General features: G+C 45.2%; 1 protein-coding gene across 1 annotated transcript in view; it reads left to right on the top strand.

Moving 5' to 3' along the window:
* The window catches only part of LOC144603085 (zinc-binding protein A33-like), a 68,760-nt gene that overhangs the window by 4,839 nt on the left and 41,659 nt on the right, over nucleotides 1-22,262 (top strand). The window contains exons 4-5 of the mRNA XM_078416218.1: nucleotides 4,350-4,372; nucleotides 4,456-4,574. Coding sequence (XP_078272344.1) covers nucleotides 4,350-4,372; nucleotides 4,456-4,574 — 142 coding nt within the window. The remainder of the gene's footprint in view (nucleotides 1-4,349; nucleotides 4,373-4,455; nucleotides 4,575-22,262) is intronic.

Genomic DNA, 22,262 nt, shown 5'->3' with positions numbered 1-22,262 from the left:
CAAAAGCCTGTACCCTGAAGAGACACAAAATGCTGGAGTAACTCAGCGGGACAGGCAGCATCTCTGGATAGAAGGAAGTGATGACGTTTCGGGTCGCGATCCTTCTTCAGACTCGTGTACACTGAATTGTCCTATTATAGGTCAATCTAATCCCCTTCAAGTCTTCCCTGTTCCCCACAACCCTCCATATTTCTTTTCACCCCTAGGCCCCGCCATGACGTTTATACCCCCTGCTCCATCCGATGATCTCCTAAACCTTTCTGTTTAGCTCCCAGCACGTTCTCTCCTGTTGACATCGAACCCTCCCCTTCCATTAAATTCACCATCTTTCCTTTTTTTAACTCAATTTTAACATTTATTCAACACCATAGTACAGAATACATACAACATGAAGGAGAAACATATTCGGTTACACCTGTTTTCACGTATATTCTCTTCTGTTCATATCTGTTATGAACATGGTTAATAACTACTTCCTCATTGGTAATAATAATTCACAAATACCTAAACAAGGGTATCACTCATCATATACCTTATCTCGCATTCCACCTATGAATTGACTACTGTAACTGTGGTATAAGAAAATAACTGCAGATGCTGGTGCAAATCGAAGGTATTTATTCACAAAATGCTGGAGTAACTCAGCAGGTCAGGCAGCATCTCGGGAGAGAAGGAATGGGTGACGTTTCGGGTCGAGACCCTTCTTCAGACTGTGGTATTAACCCAACGATGAACAGGTGTAATATAAGTAAAAATAAATACGAATAAGTTTTTTTAAAAAAATTATTAAATAAAATTAAAATAAATGTGAAAGGTGACTAGAGTTCTGGCATCGCCTGTATTAATGGTGGCCATCTTTTAACAAACTTGTCTGTTTTCAACTGTATTTTTGCTGTGATTTTCTCCATGACAAAGACATTTTTTACCCTATCTCTCCATTGCGTTATGCTGGGGGGTTGTGGCTTCTACCAGAAAACTGTCATCATTTTTTTTGCTCTCAAAAGTAGAATTCTCAGTAGATAAATTAACTCTCCATCTTTCATATTGTCAGGGAGTATAGCCAGTACACAGAGTGCTGGATCTAAAGTGAAATTAATGGCCAACATCTGTTCAATCTCCTTTTGAACACTCTTCCAGAACTCCAAGAGCTTTGGGCAATCCCAAAATATATGTGTGAAGACCCCCACCATCCCACAGTCCCTCCAACATAGCTCAGATGTGTTACTATATTTTGATGTTATAGATGGAGTGTTAAAATACCGCATTTTCACCTTCCAATCAAATTCCCTCCATGTTGGACTGTTGGTTAATTTATGTCCTCCTTTGAATGATTCCTCCCATTTTTCATCTGTTATTATAATATTTGTTTCCAGCTCCCATTTTTCTTTGACATCCATATTGTTATCATTTGATTCATGTTGTATTATTTTATACATTTTTGATATAACTCCTTTTTTTTGTCTCTTCCTCTGAAAATGACATTAACAGTTCCTCTTCCCACCCGGTCCCCTGCATAAAGTCTATCCCCTACTCCCAATTCCTCCGTCTACGCCGCATCTGCGCCCGGGATGAGGTGTTTCACAATAGGGTATCAGAGATGTCCTCATTCTTCAGGAAACGGGGCTTCCCCTCTTCCATTATAGATGAGGCTCTCACTAGGGTCTCTTCTACATCCCGCAGCTCCGCACTTGCTCCCCCTCCCCCAACTCACAACAAGGACAGAATCCCCCTCGTCCTCACCTTCCACCCCACCAGCCAGCGGATCTAACAAATCATCCGCCAACATTTCCGTCACTTACAACGGGACCCCACCACTGGCCATATCTTCCCATCCCCTCCCCTTTCTGCGTTCCGCAGAGACCGTTCCCTCCGTAACTCCCTGGTCCACTCGTCCCTTCCTAACCAAACCACCTCGTCCCCGGGCACTTTCCCCTGCAACTGCAGGAGATGCAACACTTGTCCCTTTACCTCCCCCCATAACTCCATCCAAGGCCCCAAACAGTCTTTCCAGGTGAGACAAAGGTTCACCTGCACCTCCTCCAACCTCATCTATTGCTTCCGCTGCTCAAGATGTCAACTTATTCACATCGGCGAAACCAAGCGCAGGCTCGGCGATCGCTTCGCTCAACACCTGTGCTCGGTCCGCATTGACCAAATTGATCTCCCGGTGGCCAAGCATTTCAACTCCCCGTCCCATTCCCAGTCTGACCTTTCTGTCATGTGCCTCCTCCAGTGCCATAGTAAGGCCCACCGGAAATTGGAGGAACAGCACCTCATATTTCACCTGGGCAGCTTGCAGCCCAGTTGTATGAACATCGACTTCTCCAACTTTAGATAGTTCCTCTGTCCCTCCCTTCCCCTCCTCCTTCCCAGATCTCCCTCTATCTTCCTGTCTCCACCTATATCCTTCCTTTGTCCCGCCCCCCTGACATCAGTCTCGTTGTACGCCTGGGTACAATGACAATAAAGATATATTGTATTGTATTGTATTGTAAGAAAGGTCTCGACCCGAAACGTCACCCATTCCTTCTCTCCTGAGATGCTGCCTGACCTGCTGAGTTACTGCAACATTTTGTGAATAAATACCTTCGATTTGTACCGGCATCTGCAGTTATTTTCTTATACTTAACAGTTCCTCTAATTTGGATGTTTTTTTACAAATATTCTCCCATTCCTTATGTTTCTGAAGGTAATGTCGTAGTTGTAGGAATTTATAAAAAGTCATGAGCTGGTAGATTAAATTCCTGTGCAAGTTGTTCGAATGACTTCGTGATCTGTCCATTAAACACTTGTGCGATATATATTAACCCCTTGTTTGACCAATTGTTATACCCTGAGTCCATAGTAGAAGGTAAAAAATCTGGGTTTATCACTATTTTAGTGGCCGTACGAATGGAATTCGACAGTTTTAATTTCTTTTGTACTTCTGACCATATTTTCAATGTTCCTTTGACACAGTCATTACCTACCCTAAGCCTCTGTGCCATTTCAGTCAAGAATGGGAGTGATTCCAACGGTACATTTTGACAAGCATTTTGTTCCATTCACCATCTTTCATCCTGAACATATTCCAATCCTGAGGCCATCTTTGTCCCTATCTCCATCGGCGGTGGATATCTCCGCCCATCTCATCAACGTCCTTCCTCAGCCGAATCCACCTGTCAATTGCCAATACTTGCCCTGAGTCCTTCTCCTTGCCCCTCTTTACCAGCTCTACCCCCTCTACTCCACAAGACACAAGAAGGCTCCGGTACCGAAGCATCATCGGTACATGCCTGCTCCCGAATCCGCCATGTCTTGTGTCTCTGAATAAATGGTGCATTTGTTCCAGGGCCATAGTTAGTGCTTTCCTTACACAAGCACAGCTGCACTCTACTCTGGATCAGCAGTTATGACACTGAGCTAGTAATATCTTTCCATGTTAACTGGGCCTAATTCTCACGCAGACTCACGTAATATCTCCTCACAAGCTGGCGAAATAACTTTTGCAAGCATAGAAACATGGAAAATAGGTGCAGGAGGAGGCCATTCAGCCTTTCGAGCCAGCACCGCCATTCATTGTGATCATGGCTGATCGTCCACAATCAATAACCCGTGCCTACCTTCTCCCCATATCCCTTGATTCCACTAGCTCCCAGAGCTCTATCAAACTCTCTCTTAAATGCATCCAGTGATTTGGCTTCCACTGCCCTCGATCAAGTCAAGTCAAGTCAATTCAATTTTATTTGTATAGCACATTTAAAAACAACCCACATTGACCAAAGTGCCGCACATCAGTTGAGGTACTAAGAAACGAACATACAATGGCACACAAACATAGCAGCACATACATAAACAGTTCACAGCGCCCCCTCAGAGGGCCTCAAACGCTAGGGAGTAGAAATAGGTTTTGAGCCTGGACTTAAAGGAGTCGATGGAGGGGGCAGTTCTGATGGGGAGAGGGATGCTGTTCCATAGTCTAGGAGCTGCAACCGCAAAAACAGAGAATTCCACAAATTCACAACTCTCTGGGTGAAAAAGTTTCTTCTCACCTCAGTATTAAATGGCCTCCCCTTTATTCTGAGACTGTGGCCCCTGGTTCTGGACTCGCCCAACATTGGGAACATTTTTCCTGCATCTAGCTTGTCCAGTCCTTTTATAATTTTACATGTTTCTATAAGATCCCCTCTCATTCTTCTAAACTCCAGTGAATACAAAGAGGTGGGGGTAAAGGTTGGTAGATGTTCTGGGTCGAGAAGCTACACCAGCAGTGGAAGCCAGGATCTGTTGGCAAATTGTAACAATTTGGCTGAACTTCCTGCTGTCACGATGTGGAAATTAACTGGTCTTTCTGTTGTTATGTATTTCAGGAGGAAACTCTTCGGAAGAGGAGGTGAGGCTCGCTGTGTTGTTTTTGGAATATAACTCAGGAAACGTTGGACGTTGGTCTTCTAACTAGTTGTTTAATTAATGCAGGGTGAGTGATGAAGCCCTGACGCTGTCAGTAGCAGAGGGTGCCCTGGCCGTTGAAAAGTTCGATCACCCATTTTTGTTGAACACGGTGTTCACGGAAGTGCCCGATGGCATTACAAGAGGTAATACCTAAAAAAAAAACCCCATTGGAGATATTGAAGTATCAGTTATATGTAAAGGGTCTATTTACTACCGGAATCGAAGGTATTTATTCACAAAATGCAGGAGTAACTCAGCGTGTCAGGCAGCATCTCAGGAGAGAAGGAATGGGTGACGTTTCGGGTCAAGACCCATCTTCAGACATGATGTCAGGGGGGGCGGGACAAAGGAAGGATAAAGTTGGAGACAGGAAGATAGAGGGAGAACTGGGAAGGGGGAGGGGAAGAGAGGGACAGAGGAACTGTCTAAAGTTGGAGAAGTCAATGTTCATACCGCTGGGCTGCAAGCTGCCCATGCGAAATATGAGGTGCTGTTCCTCCAATTTCCGGTGGGCCTCACTATGGCACTGGAGGAGGCCCATGACAGAAAGGTCAGACTGGGAGTGGAAGGGGGTGTTGATGTGCTCAGCCACCAGGAGATCAGGTTGGTTATGGCGGACTGAGCGAAGGTGTTGAGCGAAACGATTGCCGAGCTTGCGTTTGGTTTCGCCGATGTAAAGAAGTTGACATCTAGAGCAGCGGATACAATAGATGAGATTGGAGGAGGTGCAGGTGAACCTCTGTCTCACCTGGAAAAACTGTTTGTGTCCTTGGATGGAGTTGAGGGGGGAGGTAAAGAGACAGGTGTTGCATCTCCTGTGGTTGCAGGGGAAAGGAATCATTAGTCTGAAGAAGGGTTTCGACCCGAAACGTCACCCATTCCTTCTCTCCAGAGATGCTGCCTGACCCGGTGAGTTACTCCAGCATTTTGTGATACCTTTAATACCGGACTGGTGAGGCACTTCAGACACGAATTACTTCCTTTGTCCAACAGCTGTTACCCTCTCTCCATTGATACCCTCTTGATTCAACGTATGTATAACACACTTTCGAATTGTCTTCAGCCCTACTCGCCAAGGAACCTTGTAGGTCAGCAAGGGGGAGATTGAGGACAATGTGGAGAGTGGATCAAATGCATTTGAAAGTACGGACACGCAAGGCCGGTTTCATGAATGGGGTTGATGTGCTAAAAGCTACTGATTTCAATGCAGTGAAGCGGGTGAATGTATGGTCACGATTACTAAAGGGATCTCTGATGTTGAAGGCATTGCAAAGACATTGTTGATAAGAGGCGAAGGACAGATAGCTCAACGAATCAGGATCCAGGTGTTTCCGATGTGATAGGGAAGGATGTTAAAGAACTGTGCCACTGATGATAGAAAATGTCGCAACTGCACTGAGAGAGATTATCCTAGACTGACGAGGCAATAGAGTACGGATAGAGTACGGTGGTAACAAAGGTTCAATATCTGAACTGATGTGGAGGAAGGAACTACAGATGCTGCTTTAAACCGAAGATATACACACAATGCTGGAGTAACTCAGCGGGACAGGCAGCGTCACTGGACAGAAGGAATGTCTGACATTTCGGGTCGAGACCCTTCTTCAGTCCGCCTCTGCCTACCTGATCTCCCAGTTGCTAAACACTTTAGCTCCCCCTCCCATTCCTACTCTGACCTTTCTGTCCTGGGCCTCCTCCACTGTCAGAGTGAGGGTTTGGAGGAACAGCACTTCCTATTTCGCTTGGGCAGCTTTCACCCCAGCGGTATGAATATTGACTTCGCTAAATTCAAGTAACCCTTGCTTTCCCTCTCTCTCGAACCCTCCCCCTTCCCAGTTCTCCAACCAGTCTGACTGTCTCCGATTACATTTTGTCTCTGTTTGCTTTGATTCCACATATTCCTTGATCTCCAACCCCTTTGTCTCGTTTTCACACCTTACACAACCTTATATCTATCTCCCTCTCCCCTGACTTCAGTCTGAAGAAGGGTCTAGACCCGAATCCTCACCCATTTCTTCTATCCAGAGAGGCCGCCTGTCCCGCTGAGCTAATCCAATATTTTCTGTCTATCTTCGGTTTAAACCAGCATCTGCAGTTCCTTCCTACGCAAGGGTTACTTGAAGTTATTGAGATTAATATTCATACCGCTGAGTTGTAAGATGCCCAAGTGGTATTTCGCCATGTCTGTTGCAACATATTCCAGGATATTGGGCGTGGCAAGCGAAGAGATTGCGGCAGCGTTGACTGCATTTTTGAAACCTGTTTAACAACAGTGAGTGAATCGGTGACCAGAGGACATAGGGTTAAGATGATGGGGGAAGGACAATAGGAATCTGAGTTAGAAAAAGGGGTCTTCCAACGATATCTGTGTGTCCTAGTGCATCAGTCACTGAAAGGAAGCATGCAGGTACAGCAGGCAGTGAAGAAAGCCAATGGAATGTTGGCCTTCATAACAAGAGGAGTTGAGTATAGGAGCAAAGAGGTCCTTCTGCAGTTGTACAGGGCCCTAGTGAGACCGCACCTGGAGTACTGTGCAGTTTTGGTCTCCAAATTTGAGGAAGGATATTCTTGCTATGGAGGGCGTGCAGCGTAGGTTTACTACGTTAATTCCCGGAATGGCGAGACAGTCATATATTGAAAGACTGGAGCGACTAGGCTTGTATACACTGGAATTTAGAAGGATGAGAGGAGATCTTATCGAAACGTATAAGATTATTAAGGGGTTGGACACGTTAGAGGCAGGAAACATGTTCCCAATGTTGGGGGAGTCCAGAACAAGGGGCCACAGTTTAAGAATAAGGGGTAAGCCATTTAGAACTGAGAGGAGGAAAAACTTTTTCAGTCAGAGAGTTGTGAATCTGTGGAATTCTCTGCCTCAGAAGGCAGTGGAGGCCAATTCTCTGAATGCATTCAAGAGAGAGCTAGAGAGAGCTCTTGAGGATAGCGGAGTCAGGCGGTATGGGGAGAAGGCAGGAACGGGGTACTGATTGAGAATGATCAGCCATGATCACATTGAATGGCGATGCTGGCTCGAAGGGCCGAATGTACTCCTCCGGGACCTATTGTCTATTGTCTATTAGCAGCTCATTGAATTAGGAGACGTCACAAGTGAGTCATTGCTCCATCAGGAAGGGCCATTTGCTTCTTGGCGGATGGTAAGAAGAAGATAAACACAGAAGTAAGTACATCATGGTTTATTGTGGGGTTTTTTACAGGGTAATATATCAACATATCTGTTGGCCTGCTGCAAGTATTTATTCCGTCGCTAGACACATGACAATAAAACTCTTGAAACTTTGCGACAATGAAGAAATAATTGCTCGATTATAGAAACATAGAAAATAGGTGCAGGAGTAGGTCATTCGGCCCTTCGAGCCAGCACCACCATTCAATATGATCATGGCTGATCATCCAAAATCAGTACTCTGGATTTTTCCCCATATCCCTTATTTCCCTTAACCCTAAGAGCTAAATCTAACTCTCTCTTGAAAACATCTAGTGAACTGGCCTCCACTGCCTTCTGTGGCAGAGAATTCCACAGATTCACAACTCTCTGGGTGAAAAGGTTTTTCCTCATCTCAGTACTAAATGGCCGACCCCTTATTCTCAAACTTTGACCCCTGGTTCTGGACTCCTCCAACATCGGGAACATTTTTCCTGCATCTACCCTGTCCAATCCTCTAAGAATTTTATATGTTTCTACAAGATCCCCTCTCATTCTTCTAAATTCCAGCGAATACAAGCCCAGCCGACCCAGTCTTTCTTTTTTTTATAATTCTATTTTGATTTTGATTTTCCAGTTCCATACATTCCACAATGATACACATTTTCATTCACCTTAAACCCTCCGTAGTTAACAAATACTGCATATCCCAAAATAAATCATACCACAGGTATTGGAAGTACTACAAGGATGGGTAATGACTTACTGGACATTTGATCATATCCAAAACTTAACTACATACACAAACAAAAACAAAAACAACTAAAACCAACATTTGGGGTATACCTCTATAATATTTCATCACTACTTCTGGAGCGGTATGAAATCAAGGAAAATGAGATAGGACACGGAAGTAGGATACAAAGATCCGCTTTAAACAAATGATGGCCGTACGGGCATAATGTACAACATCCATTTTTCCCACCTTTTCAAAAATATTCCCTGTTGCAATCTTAAAGCAAAGGTTATCCTTTCCATTATAAAAATATCATATACAATGTTAATCCAGTCATCCACATTAGGTTTTCCAGGTTTCAACCACTTCCTAGTAATAGCTTTCCTGCTGGCAGCACTTAAGATCTGGAAAAGATACTTATCTTTAATAGAAGCTTTTTGTACTGGTAAAGCACCAAAATATAAAAACTCAAATTTAAATGGAATATCCATATAAAAAACATTTTGTAAAACTTTACGAATCTCCTGCCAAAATGGGATCACTGATACACAAGACCAAAATATGTGAAAATGGTTTGCCTCAAGGCACCCACATTGTCGCCAGCATGAAGAAGAATTTGTGTAATGCCTTTTTTGAACTGGTGTAATAAAAAACCTAATAAGGGTTTTCCAGCAAAACACCCGCCAAACATTTGAACTTGAAGTTTTCCATTGTATCTCACATAAGCTCTCCCAGGTTTCTTCCGTTAGAACCAGATTACCTTCCCTTTCCCATTTCTGTTTTACATACAGTGAGTTGCCTTTTCTCTGCCGTAAACCCTTGTATAATTTTGAGATGGTTTTCTGTTTTGAGCCTCCATGGTAAGCATCAATAAATACATTTAACAAAATATTATCCCATTTTACTTCTGCACATTCCTTTTGTATTTGATCTATATAATGGCGAATTTGAAGGTATCTATAGAAATCATCATTATTCAAACCAAATTGCCTCTTCAGATTCTCAAAGCTGTTCATAGACCCCTTATGTAAAAATGTGCAATATGATGTCAAACCTTAAGAACTCCATCTTTTAAAACTAGTGTCCTGTCTTTTTGGTACAAAATTTGGATCAAACGTGCACCATCTCAAAACCTTCACAGCATCCCTCAGATGATTTTGGGTAACGACCTTATTCCATACCTTAAGTGATAATCGAATCCATGAGTTTCCCAAATTAATTAACTTATTTGTTAACTCCTTATCTCCGATTGCAGCCTGAATCGGAAATTCCTCTGTTATAGCAATCTCAATCTCCTTCCATCTAGCACAATAGTCGGGGTTGCACCAATAAATTAATGTTCTCAGCTGAGCAGCTGCATAATAGTCTTTCAAGCACGGGAGTGCAACCCCACCTTTATTTTTGGTCAGTTGTAAACCCTGGTATCTGATTCTTGGTCTTTGTCCCTGCCAAATATACCTCGAGATTTGTTTATCCCATTCTTGAAATTGTTGGTCTGATATATCTAATGGAAGTGATTGAAAGCGATACAACAGCCTCGGAACATAACCATTTTGACCGATTCAATACGAGATCCAAAATTAAGATAAGGTATTAGGTCCCACCTCCTAATGTCTTCCCTGATCTTATTGTTCAATGGGAGGTAGTTAAGCAAGTGCAGTTTAGTCAGATCTATTGGAATGTTTATTCCCAGATATCTCATGGATTCAGCATCCCACATCGTTCCAAAACATAAAATAACTGTAACAAAGACTGTTCAGGGTCTGACAAATACACCAATACGTCATCGGCAAATAAAGAAATCTTTTGTTCCCCTCCTTTCATTACTATTCCTTTGATATTATTATTCTGGATAATCCACTGACTCAAAGGTTCGATAAAAACCGCAAATAAAAGGGGGCTGATTGGACATCCCTGTCTTGTTCCTCTTTCTAGCAAAAATGGTTTTGAAACTACTCCGTTAATTTTAATTCTTGCACTTGGGCTATCATAAAGAGCCTGTATTGTTTTAATAAAAGTATTGTGAAATCCAAATCTATCTAAAGCTCTAAGCAAAAAAGACCAATTTACACAATCAAAAGCTTTTTCAGCATCTAACCCCACTGGGACTGCTTCTAAGTTAAATTTTGTTATGTGGTCAATTATGTGCAATGTCCTTCTAATGTTGTCTTGGGTTTGTCTCCCTCGAACAAACCCTGTCTGATCCAGGCTAATAATTTGTGGTAGCAAACACTCTAATCGTTTGGCTAGTATGTGAGTAAAGATTTTGTAATCCTGATTGAGTACGCTCACTGGCCTAAAATTACTGCATACAGATTTATCTTTTCCCTCTTTTGGAATCAATGAGATTACTGCCTCCTTCCAGGAGGGGGGTATTACGTTCTCTTTGAGAACCCAATTGAAAGTGCGTTGTAACGTAGGGACCAATGAGTCCACCATTACCCGGTACCATTCTGAAGGGAACCCGTCTGGGCCCGGGGCCTTATTTGGTTTAAGATGTACTATAGCAGACCTAACTTATTTCTCTGTTATTTCAGCTACAAGGGACTTACTCTGTTCACTGGTCAATTTTGGCAAATGAATCTCATTAAAGAAATCCTCCATTTTCTCCCCACTGATTTGAGGTTGTAAATATAATCTTTTGAAATATATATCAAAACAATTTTGTATTTCCTTCAATTTATAGTGTGTAAAATTAGTTACAGGGTGTTTTATTTTATGAATTGTGTTCTCTGCCTGTTGTTTTTTTAGTTTATTGGCTAATAATTTACTGGCTTTTCCTCCCCCATCATAATATTTCTGTTTTACAAAAATCAACTTTTTTTCTATATCTTTTGTATAAATATCATTTATTTCATTCTTCTTCTTCACAAGTAGTTCTCGGATTTTTTGATCATTTGTATCCTTATGGTTTTGTTCCAGTTGTTTCAGTTCCACTTGCAGCCGATCTAACTTTTCATGTCTAGCTTTCTTTATGTGAGCACTGTATCCTATTATCTTGCCCCGAAGCACCGCTTTACATGCATCCCACAGTATCAGAGATGAAACTTCGTCATTGTCATTTAGTTCCAGATACTCTGTAATATCATTCTTAATCTGTTCTTTCATATGAGTCAGTACATATGTATTTAATCTCCATAAAATGTCTCTTTGATACCGATCAAGAAGTAGTTTTAAATACACAGGACTATGATCTGAAAGGTCCATGCTCCCCACCTCGCAGCTTACAACCCTATGAAGGTCTTTTCCAAAGGTAAGAAAATAACCAATCCGAGAATATGCCAAATGTGGATTAGAAAAATATGTGTAGTCTCGTTTTGACAAATTTAGTTCTCTCCATACATCAATTAATCCAATATCCTTCATTGCCAAATTAATTATTTTATTTATCAATTTCGGCTGAGCTATATGAACATTTGAAGAGTCCAGTTTAGGATTTAATCTAACATTAAGATCCCCCCCACAGATTAATACACCCTGGGTTTCAGATATTATCAAATCAAACACTTGTTTAAAAAATTTCCAATCCGAGTTGGGAGGAGCGTAAATATTTAACAGAGTAACCAATGAGCTGCCTAAATTACCCCTCATGAAGATATATCTCCCCTCTGGATCTCTGTTTTCAAAGGTGGGATCAAAACTTATATTGCTAGAGATTAATATTGCCACCCCCCTCCTATGACCAGCACTATATGATGAGGAGTACTGATGTTTAAAGCCCAGTCGTTTTAGTTTAGCATGCTCTGTTTCAGACAGGTGTGTTTCTTGTAGAAAGGCCACCTCGACTCTATCTCTCTTTATTTTGGTTAATATCTTGCTTCTCTTAATAGGATTGATAAGGCCATTCACATTATAAGTTACTAATTTAACCACTTGCATTTAGTGTCCAATAAGTAGAAAAAATAAAAGTATATAAACCATACCAGCTCCAGTATCCATGCACGAAACAGCTCCCAAAAAACAACTACAGAACAAAAACACAATAATAACACTAAAGTAAATAAACGGACTTCCAACTGTGGGGTCCTGATTTTGACCCTATTAAAGCCCTGATGGTGAGAGGGCTTTGAGATGTTGCCTCTCCCCCTGACAGGTGGGAGAGGGCCGTCTTCTAACGGTGGCTCTTCCGTTCCAAAGCTGTCCATCTATCCGGCTATCCGGTTAGAAGAGTCCACCCGACATATACGTAATATCCGTGTTCATAGCCTATACCATGCTCGTTTAATGTAACGAGTAAAAACAAGGCCTTAAAGTCTGTCCTCCGATGGGAGACGGGTCCTGAAACTCCCCAACATCAAAACTCGACTCACCCGCTTCCTTTGGTCACCTCTGCCGTTCGAACCTTTCGGTTCAGTCATTATCCCGAGTCCTGGCGTCTAAAAGCCTGTAACTTTTCCTTGAAATCCACTTTCCTGACCGTTCTCTCCCGGTTCCCCGGTCTCCCGGCACTACGCCACGTGAGATGCTGGATCCGCTCCAAAAGGGACTCCGGGTGTTTGATGACCGACACTGAGAGTCCCCTCTTCGCCATATCCTCCGTCGCCTCCTCCGCCGATCCATATACCACTGTTCCCTCCTGGTAGAAAACTCTTAACTTGGCCGGAAATGGAGTTTGAAATCTGATTTTCTTCTCTTTCAGGACTCTTTTCGCTTCGGTGTATTCCCTCCGTTTTTTTAACACATCTGGCGCATAATCGTGATCCAGGTTAACTCTCTTCTCGAGGTATTGAAATCCTCTATTCTGCCAGGCCGAGGTCCATGGTGGCCAAGTTGTCAAGTTACAGGATGAAAGAGGAGCTGCTTAGACTGGCCTGGCAGAATAGAGGATTTCAATACCTCGAGAAGAGAGTTAACCTGGATCACGATTATGCGCCAGATGTGTTGATCCAGGTTAACTCTCTTCTCGAGGTATTGAAATCCTCTATTCTGCCAGGCCAGTCTAAGCAGCTCCTCTTTCATCCTGTAACTTGACAACTTGGCCACCATGGACCTCGGTCGGGCATCCCCGGGCGGCTTCGACATCAGAGCTCGGTGCGCTCTCTCTACCCGTAGTTTAAAGGCGGCCGGAAGCCCCAGTCCTTTCCTCAACAAACTTTCCACAAAATCCACCATTGACGGGGAGTTCTCCTCTGCTCCCTCTTTACCTCCATGAATTCGGATATTTTCACGTCTGGAGCGGCTCTCTATATCCGTCAATATGGCATCTAGGTATATTTGGAGTTGCAGCAACTCCGTCACCACGTCCTCTGCCACCTGTAGCCTGTTTTCAGCCGCGTCAATCCTCTCTTCCGCCTCCCCGATTCTGGTGTTCGTCTTAGTAATTTCTTCCCGAATTCCGTTCAGCTGCTCACTATTGTCCTTTCTAAACTCTCTCAACTCTTTCAATATGAGGCTGATGTCCGCTCTCTCTCGTTCCTTATCTGGGTGCATTTGCTTATCATCGTCCTCCCTTGCACTGCTAGCTGAGGAGGCTCGGCTAGGGCCCCCTCCCCCTCACCGTCGAAAAACTCCATTTGCGTCGACTTTTTACTCTTTCCTCTAGACATAATCCTGACCCACAATATTTACGAAACTGCCACAAAAGTTTTGGAAATATTCGAGTTGTAGTGGGTAAATATTAACTCAAAATGTCGGGAGCTCTTACCCTAATCTGCCATCTCGTGGCTCGTTCAACCGGAAGTCCCAGTCTTTCATCATAAGTCCCAGTCTTTCATCATACGTCTGTCCCGCCATCCCGGAAATTAACCTGGTGAACCTACGCAGCACTCTGGCAATAGCAATAATGTCCTTCCTCAAATTAGGAGACCAAACTTGCACACAATACTCCTCCAGGTGTGGTCTCGCCAGGGCCCTGTACAACTGCAGCAGGACCTCCTTGCTCAACTCAAATCCTCTCGTAATGAAGGCAACATCCCATTGCCTTTCTTATTGGTTGTTGGACAGTTACCGGGGCGTAGCGGGGTGAGGGGGAGGGGTCGTGGTCGGGGGCTTAGGTCGAGAGAACGAGCAGATTTGGACACCGTCCAGAGAGCAGCGCCGGTGACAATAACGCAATCTAGGAGGACGAGGAAAAGGCGGAGAACAAGGGGGCGGACAAGCTGAAGAAGGGTCCCAATCTGAAACCTCGTCTCTCCAGTTCCCTCTACAGACGCTGTCTGACTCACTGAGTTACTCCAGCACTTTGTCTTTTGTTGAAGATTCCAGCATCTGCAGTCTCTTGTGACTACAAAGACACCGAGCTCCGATTTCCTCTTTAACTTGGGATAATAAATGCTTTTGATATTAGCGTTAATTATCCTTTCAGATCGAAAGCCGCGCTGAACTACTGCCCTATCTCATTGGTGACGCTCGGACGATCCTTGATCGGACTTGATCCAATCTGAAGAAGGGTCTCGACCCGAAACGTCACCCATTCCTTCTCTCCCGAGATGCTGCCTGACCCGCTGAGTTACTCTAGCATTTTGTGTTTACATTCGATTTAAAACAGCATCTGCAGTTTTTATTTTCTACACTTGATCGGACTTTGTTGGCTTTAACTTGGACTAAATGGTTATTCCATTATCATGTTCATCTGCAACTGAACCAGCCTCTCACCAACTGGAAAGCGGCCCTGAATGACCATTTGCCTCTTTGGAGACCCTCGGACTATCTTTAATCGGACTTTACTGGACTTTATCTTCCCCTAAACGTTATTCCGTTTATCGTTTACGTGTGCACTGTGAATTGCTCGATTGTAATCATGTGCAGTCTTTACCTAAGAACACTGAGGACGTCTGGTCTACCCCAACAGCTGCTGACGACATTCTACCGCTGCACCATAGAGAGCATCCTAACACATGGCATCCCTGTGTGGTACCTCAGCTGCACGGAGGCAGAAAGGAAAGCTCTTCAGCGAGTAGTCCATAGTGCTCAGAGGACCATCGGAACACAGCTACCAGCCTTGGAGGGCATCTACAACATACGATGCCTCAGAAAAGCCACCAGCATCCACAAAGACTCTTCACACCCCTGCAAAAGTCTGTTCGAACTTCTACCATCGGGCAGACGATACAAGGCCTTCTACGCCCGCACCTCCAGACTCAGGAACAGCTTCATCCCCAGGGCCAGAGCTGCTATGAACCGGCCCTGCTGAGCCGGATGGTCACATCGCACAGTGAACCGGCACAGATCTACTTGCACTTTATTCTGTTTTAAAACTGTTACAATTTGTCTCGTTGGGCGGTTGTTGTTTAAATTAATTAAATTATTTCATCGTATGAGAGGCGCATTCCCAATCTCGTTGTACCCCTGTACAATGACTGCAAAGATATATTGTATTGTATTGCAAGATAATATAAGAAAATAACTGCAGATGCTGGTACAAATCGATTTTTTCACAATATACTGGAGTAACTCAGCAGGTCAGGCAGCATCTCGGGAGAGAAGGAATGGGTGACGTTTCAGGTCGAGACCCTTCTTCAGACTGATGTCAGGGGGGCGGGACAAATGAAGGATATAGGTGGAGACAGGAAGATAGAGGGAGATCTGGGAAGGGGGAGGGGAAGTGAGGGACAGAGGGACTATCTAAAGTTGGAGATGTAATGTTAAAATTGTACAGGGCATTGGTGATGCCGAATCTGGAGTATGGTGCGCAGTTCTGGTGTCCAAATTATAGGAAGGATGTCGACAAAATGGAGAGGGTACAGAGGAGATTTACTAGAATGTTGCCTGGGTTTCAGCACTTAAGCTACAGAGAGAGGTTGAACAGGTTGGGCCTTTATTCTTTGGAGCGTAGGTTGAGGGGGGGACTTGATAGAGGTTTTTAAAATTTTAAGAGGGACGGACAGAGTTGACGTGGGTAGGCTTTTCCCTTTGAGAGTGGGGAAGATTCCAACAAGGGGACATAGCTTCAGAATTGAGGGACAAAAGTTTAGGGGTAACATGAGGGGTAACTTCTTTACTCAGAGGGTGGTGGCTGTATGGAATGGGCTTCCGGTGGAAGTGGTGGAGGCAGGCTCGATTTTATTATTTAAGAGTAAATTGGATAGGTATGTGGATAAGAGGGGATTAGAGGGTTATAGTCTGAGAGCAGGTAGATGAGACTAGGTCAGAGAGAGTGGTCGGCGTGGACTGGTAGGGCCGAACGGGCCTGTTTCCGTGCTGTAGTTGTTATTATGGTGATATGGTTATAAGTCGACGTTCATACCACTGGGCTGCAAACTGCCCAGGCGAAATATGAGGTGCTGTTCGTCCAATTTCCGGTGGGCCCCACTATGGCACTGGAGGAGGCCCATGACAGAAAGGTCAGACTGGGAATGGGAGTGGGAGTTGAAGTGCTCGGCCACCGGGAGATCAGTTTTGTTAATGCGGACCAAGCGCAGGTGTTCAGCGAAGCGATCGCCGAGCCTGCGCTTGATTTCGCCGATGTAAATAAGTTGACATCTAGAGCAGCGGATGAAATAGATGAGGTTGGAGGAGGTGCAGGTGAACCTTTGTCTCACCTGGAAAGACTGTTTGGGTCCTAGGATGGAGTTGAGGGGGGAGGTAAAGGGACAGGTGTTGCATCTCGTGCAGTTGCAGGGGAAAGTGCCCGGGGTTGGGGTGGTTTGGGTAGGAAGGGACGAGTGGACCAGGGAGTTACGGAGGGAACGGTCTCTGCGGAACGCAGAGAGGGGAGGGGATGGGAAGATATGGCCAGTGGTGGGGTCCCATTGTAGGTGACGGAAATGTTGGTGGATGATATGTTGGATCCGCTGGCTGTGGGGTGGAAGGTGAGAACGAGGGGGATTCTGTCCTTGTTGTGAGTGGGGGGAGGGGGAGCAAGAGCGGAGCTGCGGGATGTAGAAGAGACCCTAGTGAAAGCCTCATCGATAGTGGAGGAGGGGAAGCCCCGTTTCCTGAAGAACGAGGACATCTCTGATGCCCTAGTGTGAAACACCTCATCCCGGGCGTAGATGCGGCGTAGACGGAGGAATTGGGAGTAGGGGATAGACTTTTTGCAGGGGACCGGGTGGGAAGAAATGTAGTCCAGATAGCTGTGCGAGTCGGTGGGTATATAGTAAATGTCAGTCACTAGTCTGTCTCCTGTGATGGAGATGGTGAGGTCCAGAAACAGGAGGGAGATGTCGGAGATAGTCCAGGTATATTTAAGTGAAGGAGAGATATCGGAGGTCCTTCCTTCCCGCTGCTGTGAGACTGCACAAACAGCACTGCTCCCAACAGACCAGTCAACAATAACAGTTAAGGAATACACAGTAAACTGATCACAATTTATACGTCTTTATTTTTATTTATAATGAATGTCTCCTGTTATCCACTTTGCTGCTGCAACACTGTAAATTTCCACGGTGTGGGGCAATTAAATGAATTTATTTATTATCATTATTATTATTATTATTATTATCATCACAGGCGGCAGTCTAGGAGTTTTATGGTCATCGATTCCCAGAACAGACTTGTTTAACATCTAAAAGAACCGAGGTGATTTAACTATATTCCCGGTGCTGGTGAAGGATTGATAGAATTTGTTAATTACTGACACGGAGCGGAACCGGAGCAGATTCTCAGCCACTGATCTGCAACCCAGAGCGCGAAGAAAGGATAAAGTTTCTCCGTGAATTTATGCCCAGTGAAGGTGTGGAGATGGGACTTGGTGTCCGCGTCGTAAAATGAAACTGTCCCGGACTCGTAACTGAGATAAACTCCCACCCTCCCGGGGATGGGACGGGCGGGGAGACGGGATCGAGGGGAGGTGAGTGCAACAAACGCGTCACCCAACCGCCAGATGCTCCAGACTCCAGTCTCCGGGGTCAGTGTGAGCGTTCTCTTCCTCTCCACAGACTCTGCGGCAACTCCCAGTCCCCAGCTCTCACTCCCCGCCACCTCCACCTCCCAGTAATGTCTCCCCGATGTGAATCCCTGCGATCCCAGCACACACAGACTGCCTGTAAACCTCTTCCCGGTGTCAGGGAGACTCCTCCGGGTCCCGGTCCGTCTCACACTCTTCCGATCCTCAGACACCTCGAGCTGCGCATGCGCTGTTTCCACATCCAGGGTGACGGAGACTGGGGGGAGAAGCAGAGAATCAGAGAGTCCCCGGGGGTCGGGGGGAGACTCGGGCAGCGCGGCCCCGGGACCGGGGGAGAGGCCGCTCGGCCTCAGGCACAGACGGGCGGACAACTGAAACCTTGCCCGGAGTTTTCTTTCCCCCTCCCCCTACCACGTAAGATGGACAACAGAAATCCTTCCCGGATCATTTCTCCCGAGGTAGAGGCGAGAGTTGTGGTATGTCGTGGGCAAGCAGATGCAATTGGGAGAGAGGAGGTAGGAGAAATGGTGGGCGGATGGGTGTGCCGGCGTGATATTGAGTGAAAATGGGGGCTTGATTGGCGGGACAGTTGAGGAGTTAAATGTCTACTGGAGGTAATTAAAAATGAGGTCGTTATATTTTGGTAATACAGGGGGAAAGATGTGACTGTGCTGGAGAGATTGCAAAGGAGATTCACCGGGAAGTTGCCTCCATTGGTTGCCTCCATGCTGATATGTCGTGGGCAAGCAGATGGAATTGGGAGAGAGGAGATAGGAGAAATGGTGGGCGGATGGGTGTGCGGGCGTGATATTGAGTGATTTTGCTTATGGTGGTGAAAATGGGGGCTAGATTGGCGGGGCAGTTGAGGAGTTAAATGTTTACTGGAGGTTATTAAAAATGAGGAAAGATGTGACTGTGCTGGAGAGAGTCCAAAGGAGATTCACCGGGAAGTTGCCTCCATTGAAGGACTTGAATAATGCTGATTTGGAGACCTAGGAGAAGTTTACAAGTTTACGAGACACAGAGAGGGGGTAGTTAGTCAGATTCAGTTCCCCATCTTAATGGTACCAAAAACAAGGTTATTGGTTTAAAGTGAGAGGATGGAGTTTTAAAGAAGACAAGACCAAGTGGGCCCAAACCTCTACTGCATTGGTGCAGCACCCTCTCCTTCCACCCTCCCCCCTCCCCCTCACCCTACCCGCTCCCCTCCTCCATCCCCCCACCCCACTCCTTCCACACAACCTCCCCTTCCAGCTTCCCCTCAACCCTACTCCATCCCCTTGAACCCCCCTTATCCTCCCTCCTCCACCCTCCCTCCCTCCCTAGGAGATAGATTTAAACTTTAAAATGTGAATAACTTTAACAATATAACACTGATTTCAATGAAACTCCTTCCATTAGCACCAAAGGGACGACGGTGAGTAAGCTGGGCCTAAAATTGTTGTGCTATCGTGAACCATTTTAGCTGTAGTTCAGGAACAAACAAACAAACAAACAAACAGGCGAGAGTTTTAGTATATAGATGTGAGGGATAAATCTCTTGCACAGAGAGTGGTTGATACCTGGAACATGCTCCCATTGGAGGAGGTGGAATCACTAACTTCAAGAGTCATTTAGACAGACAGTTGTACACGCGAGGTATATAAGGGCGTTGACGTGTTGTGAACCAATGGGATTGATGTAGATGTGCAAAATGATCGGAATAGAGATAGTGGGTCGAAGGGTCCATTTCCCTGCAGTAGATTGGGACTGAATGAAGTGAATCACTGAGCCTTCACTGCCATCCGATGCGGAGAATCCCAAAGGTCTACCATCCTCTGAGTGCAGAAATATCTCCTTATCTCTGTCCTATAAAACATACTCCCTATTCTGAGATGATAACCTCTGTTCTGGACACCTCAGGAAAGGGAAAGGTCCTCCCATCATGCTGCCTGTTAAGTCGAGTAGAACTTTGTGTTTCACTGAGATCTCCTCACTTTCTCTTTAATATAGAACATAGACAATAGACACACGAGTAGGCCATTCGGCCCTTCGAGCCACCACCACCATTCAATATGATCATGGCTGATCATTCTCAATCAGTACCCCGTTCCTGCCTTCTCCCCATACCCCCTGACTCCGCTATCCTTAAGAGCTCTATCTAGCTCTCTCTTGAATGCACTCAGAGAATTGGCCTCCACTGACTTCTGAGGCAGAAAACTCCACAGATTTCCAACTCTCCGACTGAAAATGTTTTTCCTTATCTCCATTCTAAATGGCCTACCCCTTATTCTTAAACTGTGGCCCCTCGTTCTGGACTCCCCCAAAATTGGGAACATGTTTCGTGCCTCTAACGTGTCCAACCCTTTAATAATCTTATATGTTTCGATAAGATCCCCTCTCATCCTTCTAAATTCCAGTGTATACAAGCCTAGACACTCCAGTCTTTCAACATACGACAGTCCTGCCATTCCGGGAATTAACCTAGTAAACCTACGCTGCATGCCCTCAATAGCATGAATATCCTTCCCCCAATAGAAACATACAGAACAGGTACACGCCCTTTGGCCCAGCATATCAGCGCCATCCATGATGCCCATGAACATAAATTAATCCCATTTGGTTGCACATGGCCCGTTTTCCTCTTTTCCTTGCCCGTGCCTATCCCACATACCCTGTATTGGCTGTGTAAATACCTCTTAAACATTGGTGTGATCGCTGCTACTGCAGTGCCCCCTGGAAGCATATTCTTAGAAGTTAGGTGTACTTTTAAAAAGCCTTACAATCCTCCGTTAAATTTTCATTCTGTTTCCTTGAACATATGCCCTCTACGATTTACACCTTCTCATAATTTAAAATAATTCTATCAGTTTCCCTTCAGCCTTTGACAGTCCACATAAAACAAGCAAATGTATCCGACCTCTCCTAATAGCTAATTCCCTCTAATCCAGGCAGCATTCTGGTAAACCTCTTCTGCAAATTTCCCAAGGCATCCACATTCTTCCTGCAAAGGGACGACCAGAACTGCACAAAATACTCCAAATTATGCCTAAGTCCTGCAAAGCTGAAATATAATTTCCTGACTCAGCGTATGTTACTACAGAGTCTGTGGGTTACTCAGGTAAATATATTCACGGTGTCTAAAGATTATCAATTCCAGTTTACAGTGGGAACGTATATTGAGGAGGTTGTGCCCACGAACAGGAGTTTTTCTTTGTGAATGTGTTTAAGGGTATCTATGTCAGGACGATGAAACTGTGCGTGCTTTTCCGAGACTAGATCTTGGGCCGAGATCTATCCGGTCTCGTTCTTACAATGCATCAGTATGGGGTTTGAGAAAGTCTGTGCGGCTCAAGGGTCCATCAGGGGGCTGACCTGAGTCAACCAGAGTCAACGATAGTCACTTACAGGTTAGGCAGGGCCCATGGCACAGATCTCCACAGGACGCCCTCGTATCCCCATGACAATACTGCTAATTCGTTGTTCATTATAATTTAATTCCGTTACTTCCAATTTCCTGACTACCGAGGTACGGGCAGTAGATTCTTTGGCGGATGGCGGGACTCGAGGATGGTCTGTTGCCTCCCTGGTGCCAGGGTTCAAGACATCACGGAGCGGCTTCAGAACATCCTAGCGAGGGAAGGTGATCAACCGGACATAGTTGTGCACGTGGGCACGAACGACGTCAGGAGGAAGAGGAAGGAGATACTGCAACGTGAGTTTAGAGAGTTAGGAAGAAGACTGAGAAGTAGGAAGTCAAAGGTGGTTGTCTCTGGACTGCTACCTGTACCTCGTGCTGGTGAGGGCAGGAACAGAGAGATCGGGGATATGAATGTATAGCTGAGGGGCTGGCGCAGGGAGCAGGGATTTAGATTTCTAGACCACTGGGATCTCTTCTGGGGTAGGGGTGACCTGTACAAAAGGGACGGGTTACCCCTTAACAACAGGGGACCAACATTCTGGCAGGCAGGTTTGCTAGTGCTACAAGTGTGGCTTTAAACTAAGTAGTGGGGGGGGAGGGGTTGACAAACTGGGAATATGAAAGTGGAGTTAACGGGGAAGCGAATACAGGAGAAATTGCAAAGGAATCTCGAATGAATGGGAAGGGAAGTTCGAGAAGGGATAAGATAGTATGGTCAGGGCCAATTGTGACCGGTGTGAGAGGG

This window comes from Rhinoraja longicauda, chromosome 19, assembly GCF_053455715.1.
Source record: "Rhinoraja longicauda isolate Sanriku21f chromosome 19, sRhiLon1.1, whole genome shotgun sequence".
Classification (NCBI taxonomy): domain Eukaryota; kingdom Metazoa; phylum Chordata; class Chondrichthyes; order Rajiformes; family Arhynchobatidae; genus Rhinoraja; species Rhinoraja longicauda.
This window is presented reverse-complemented; position numbering and strand designations above follow the sequence as displayed.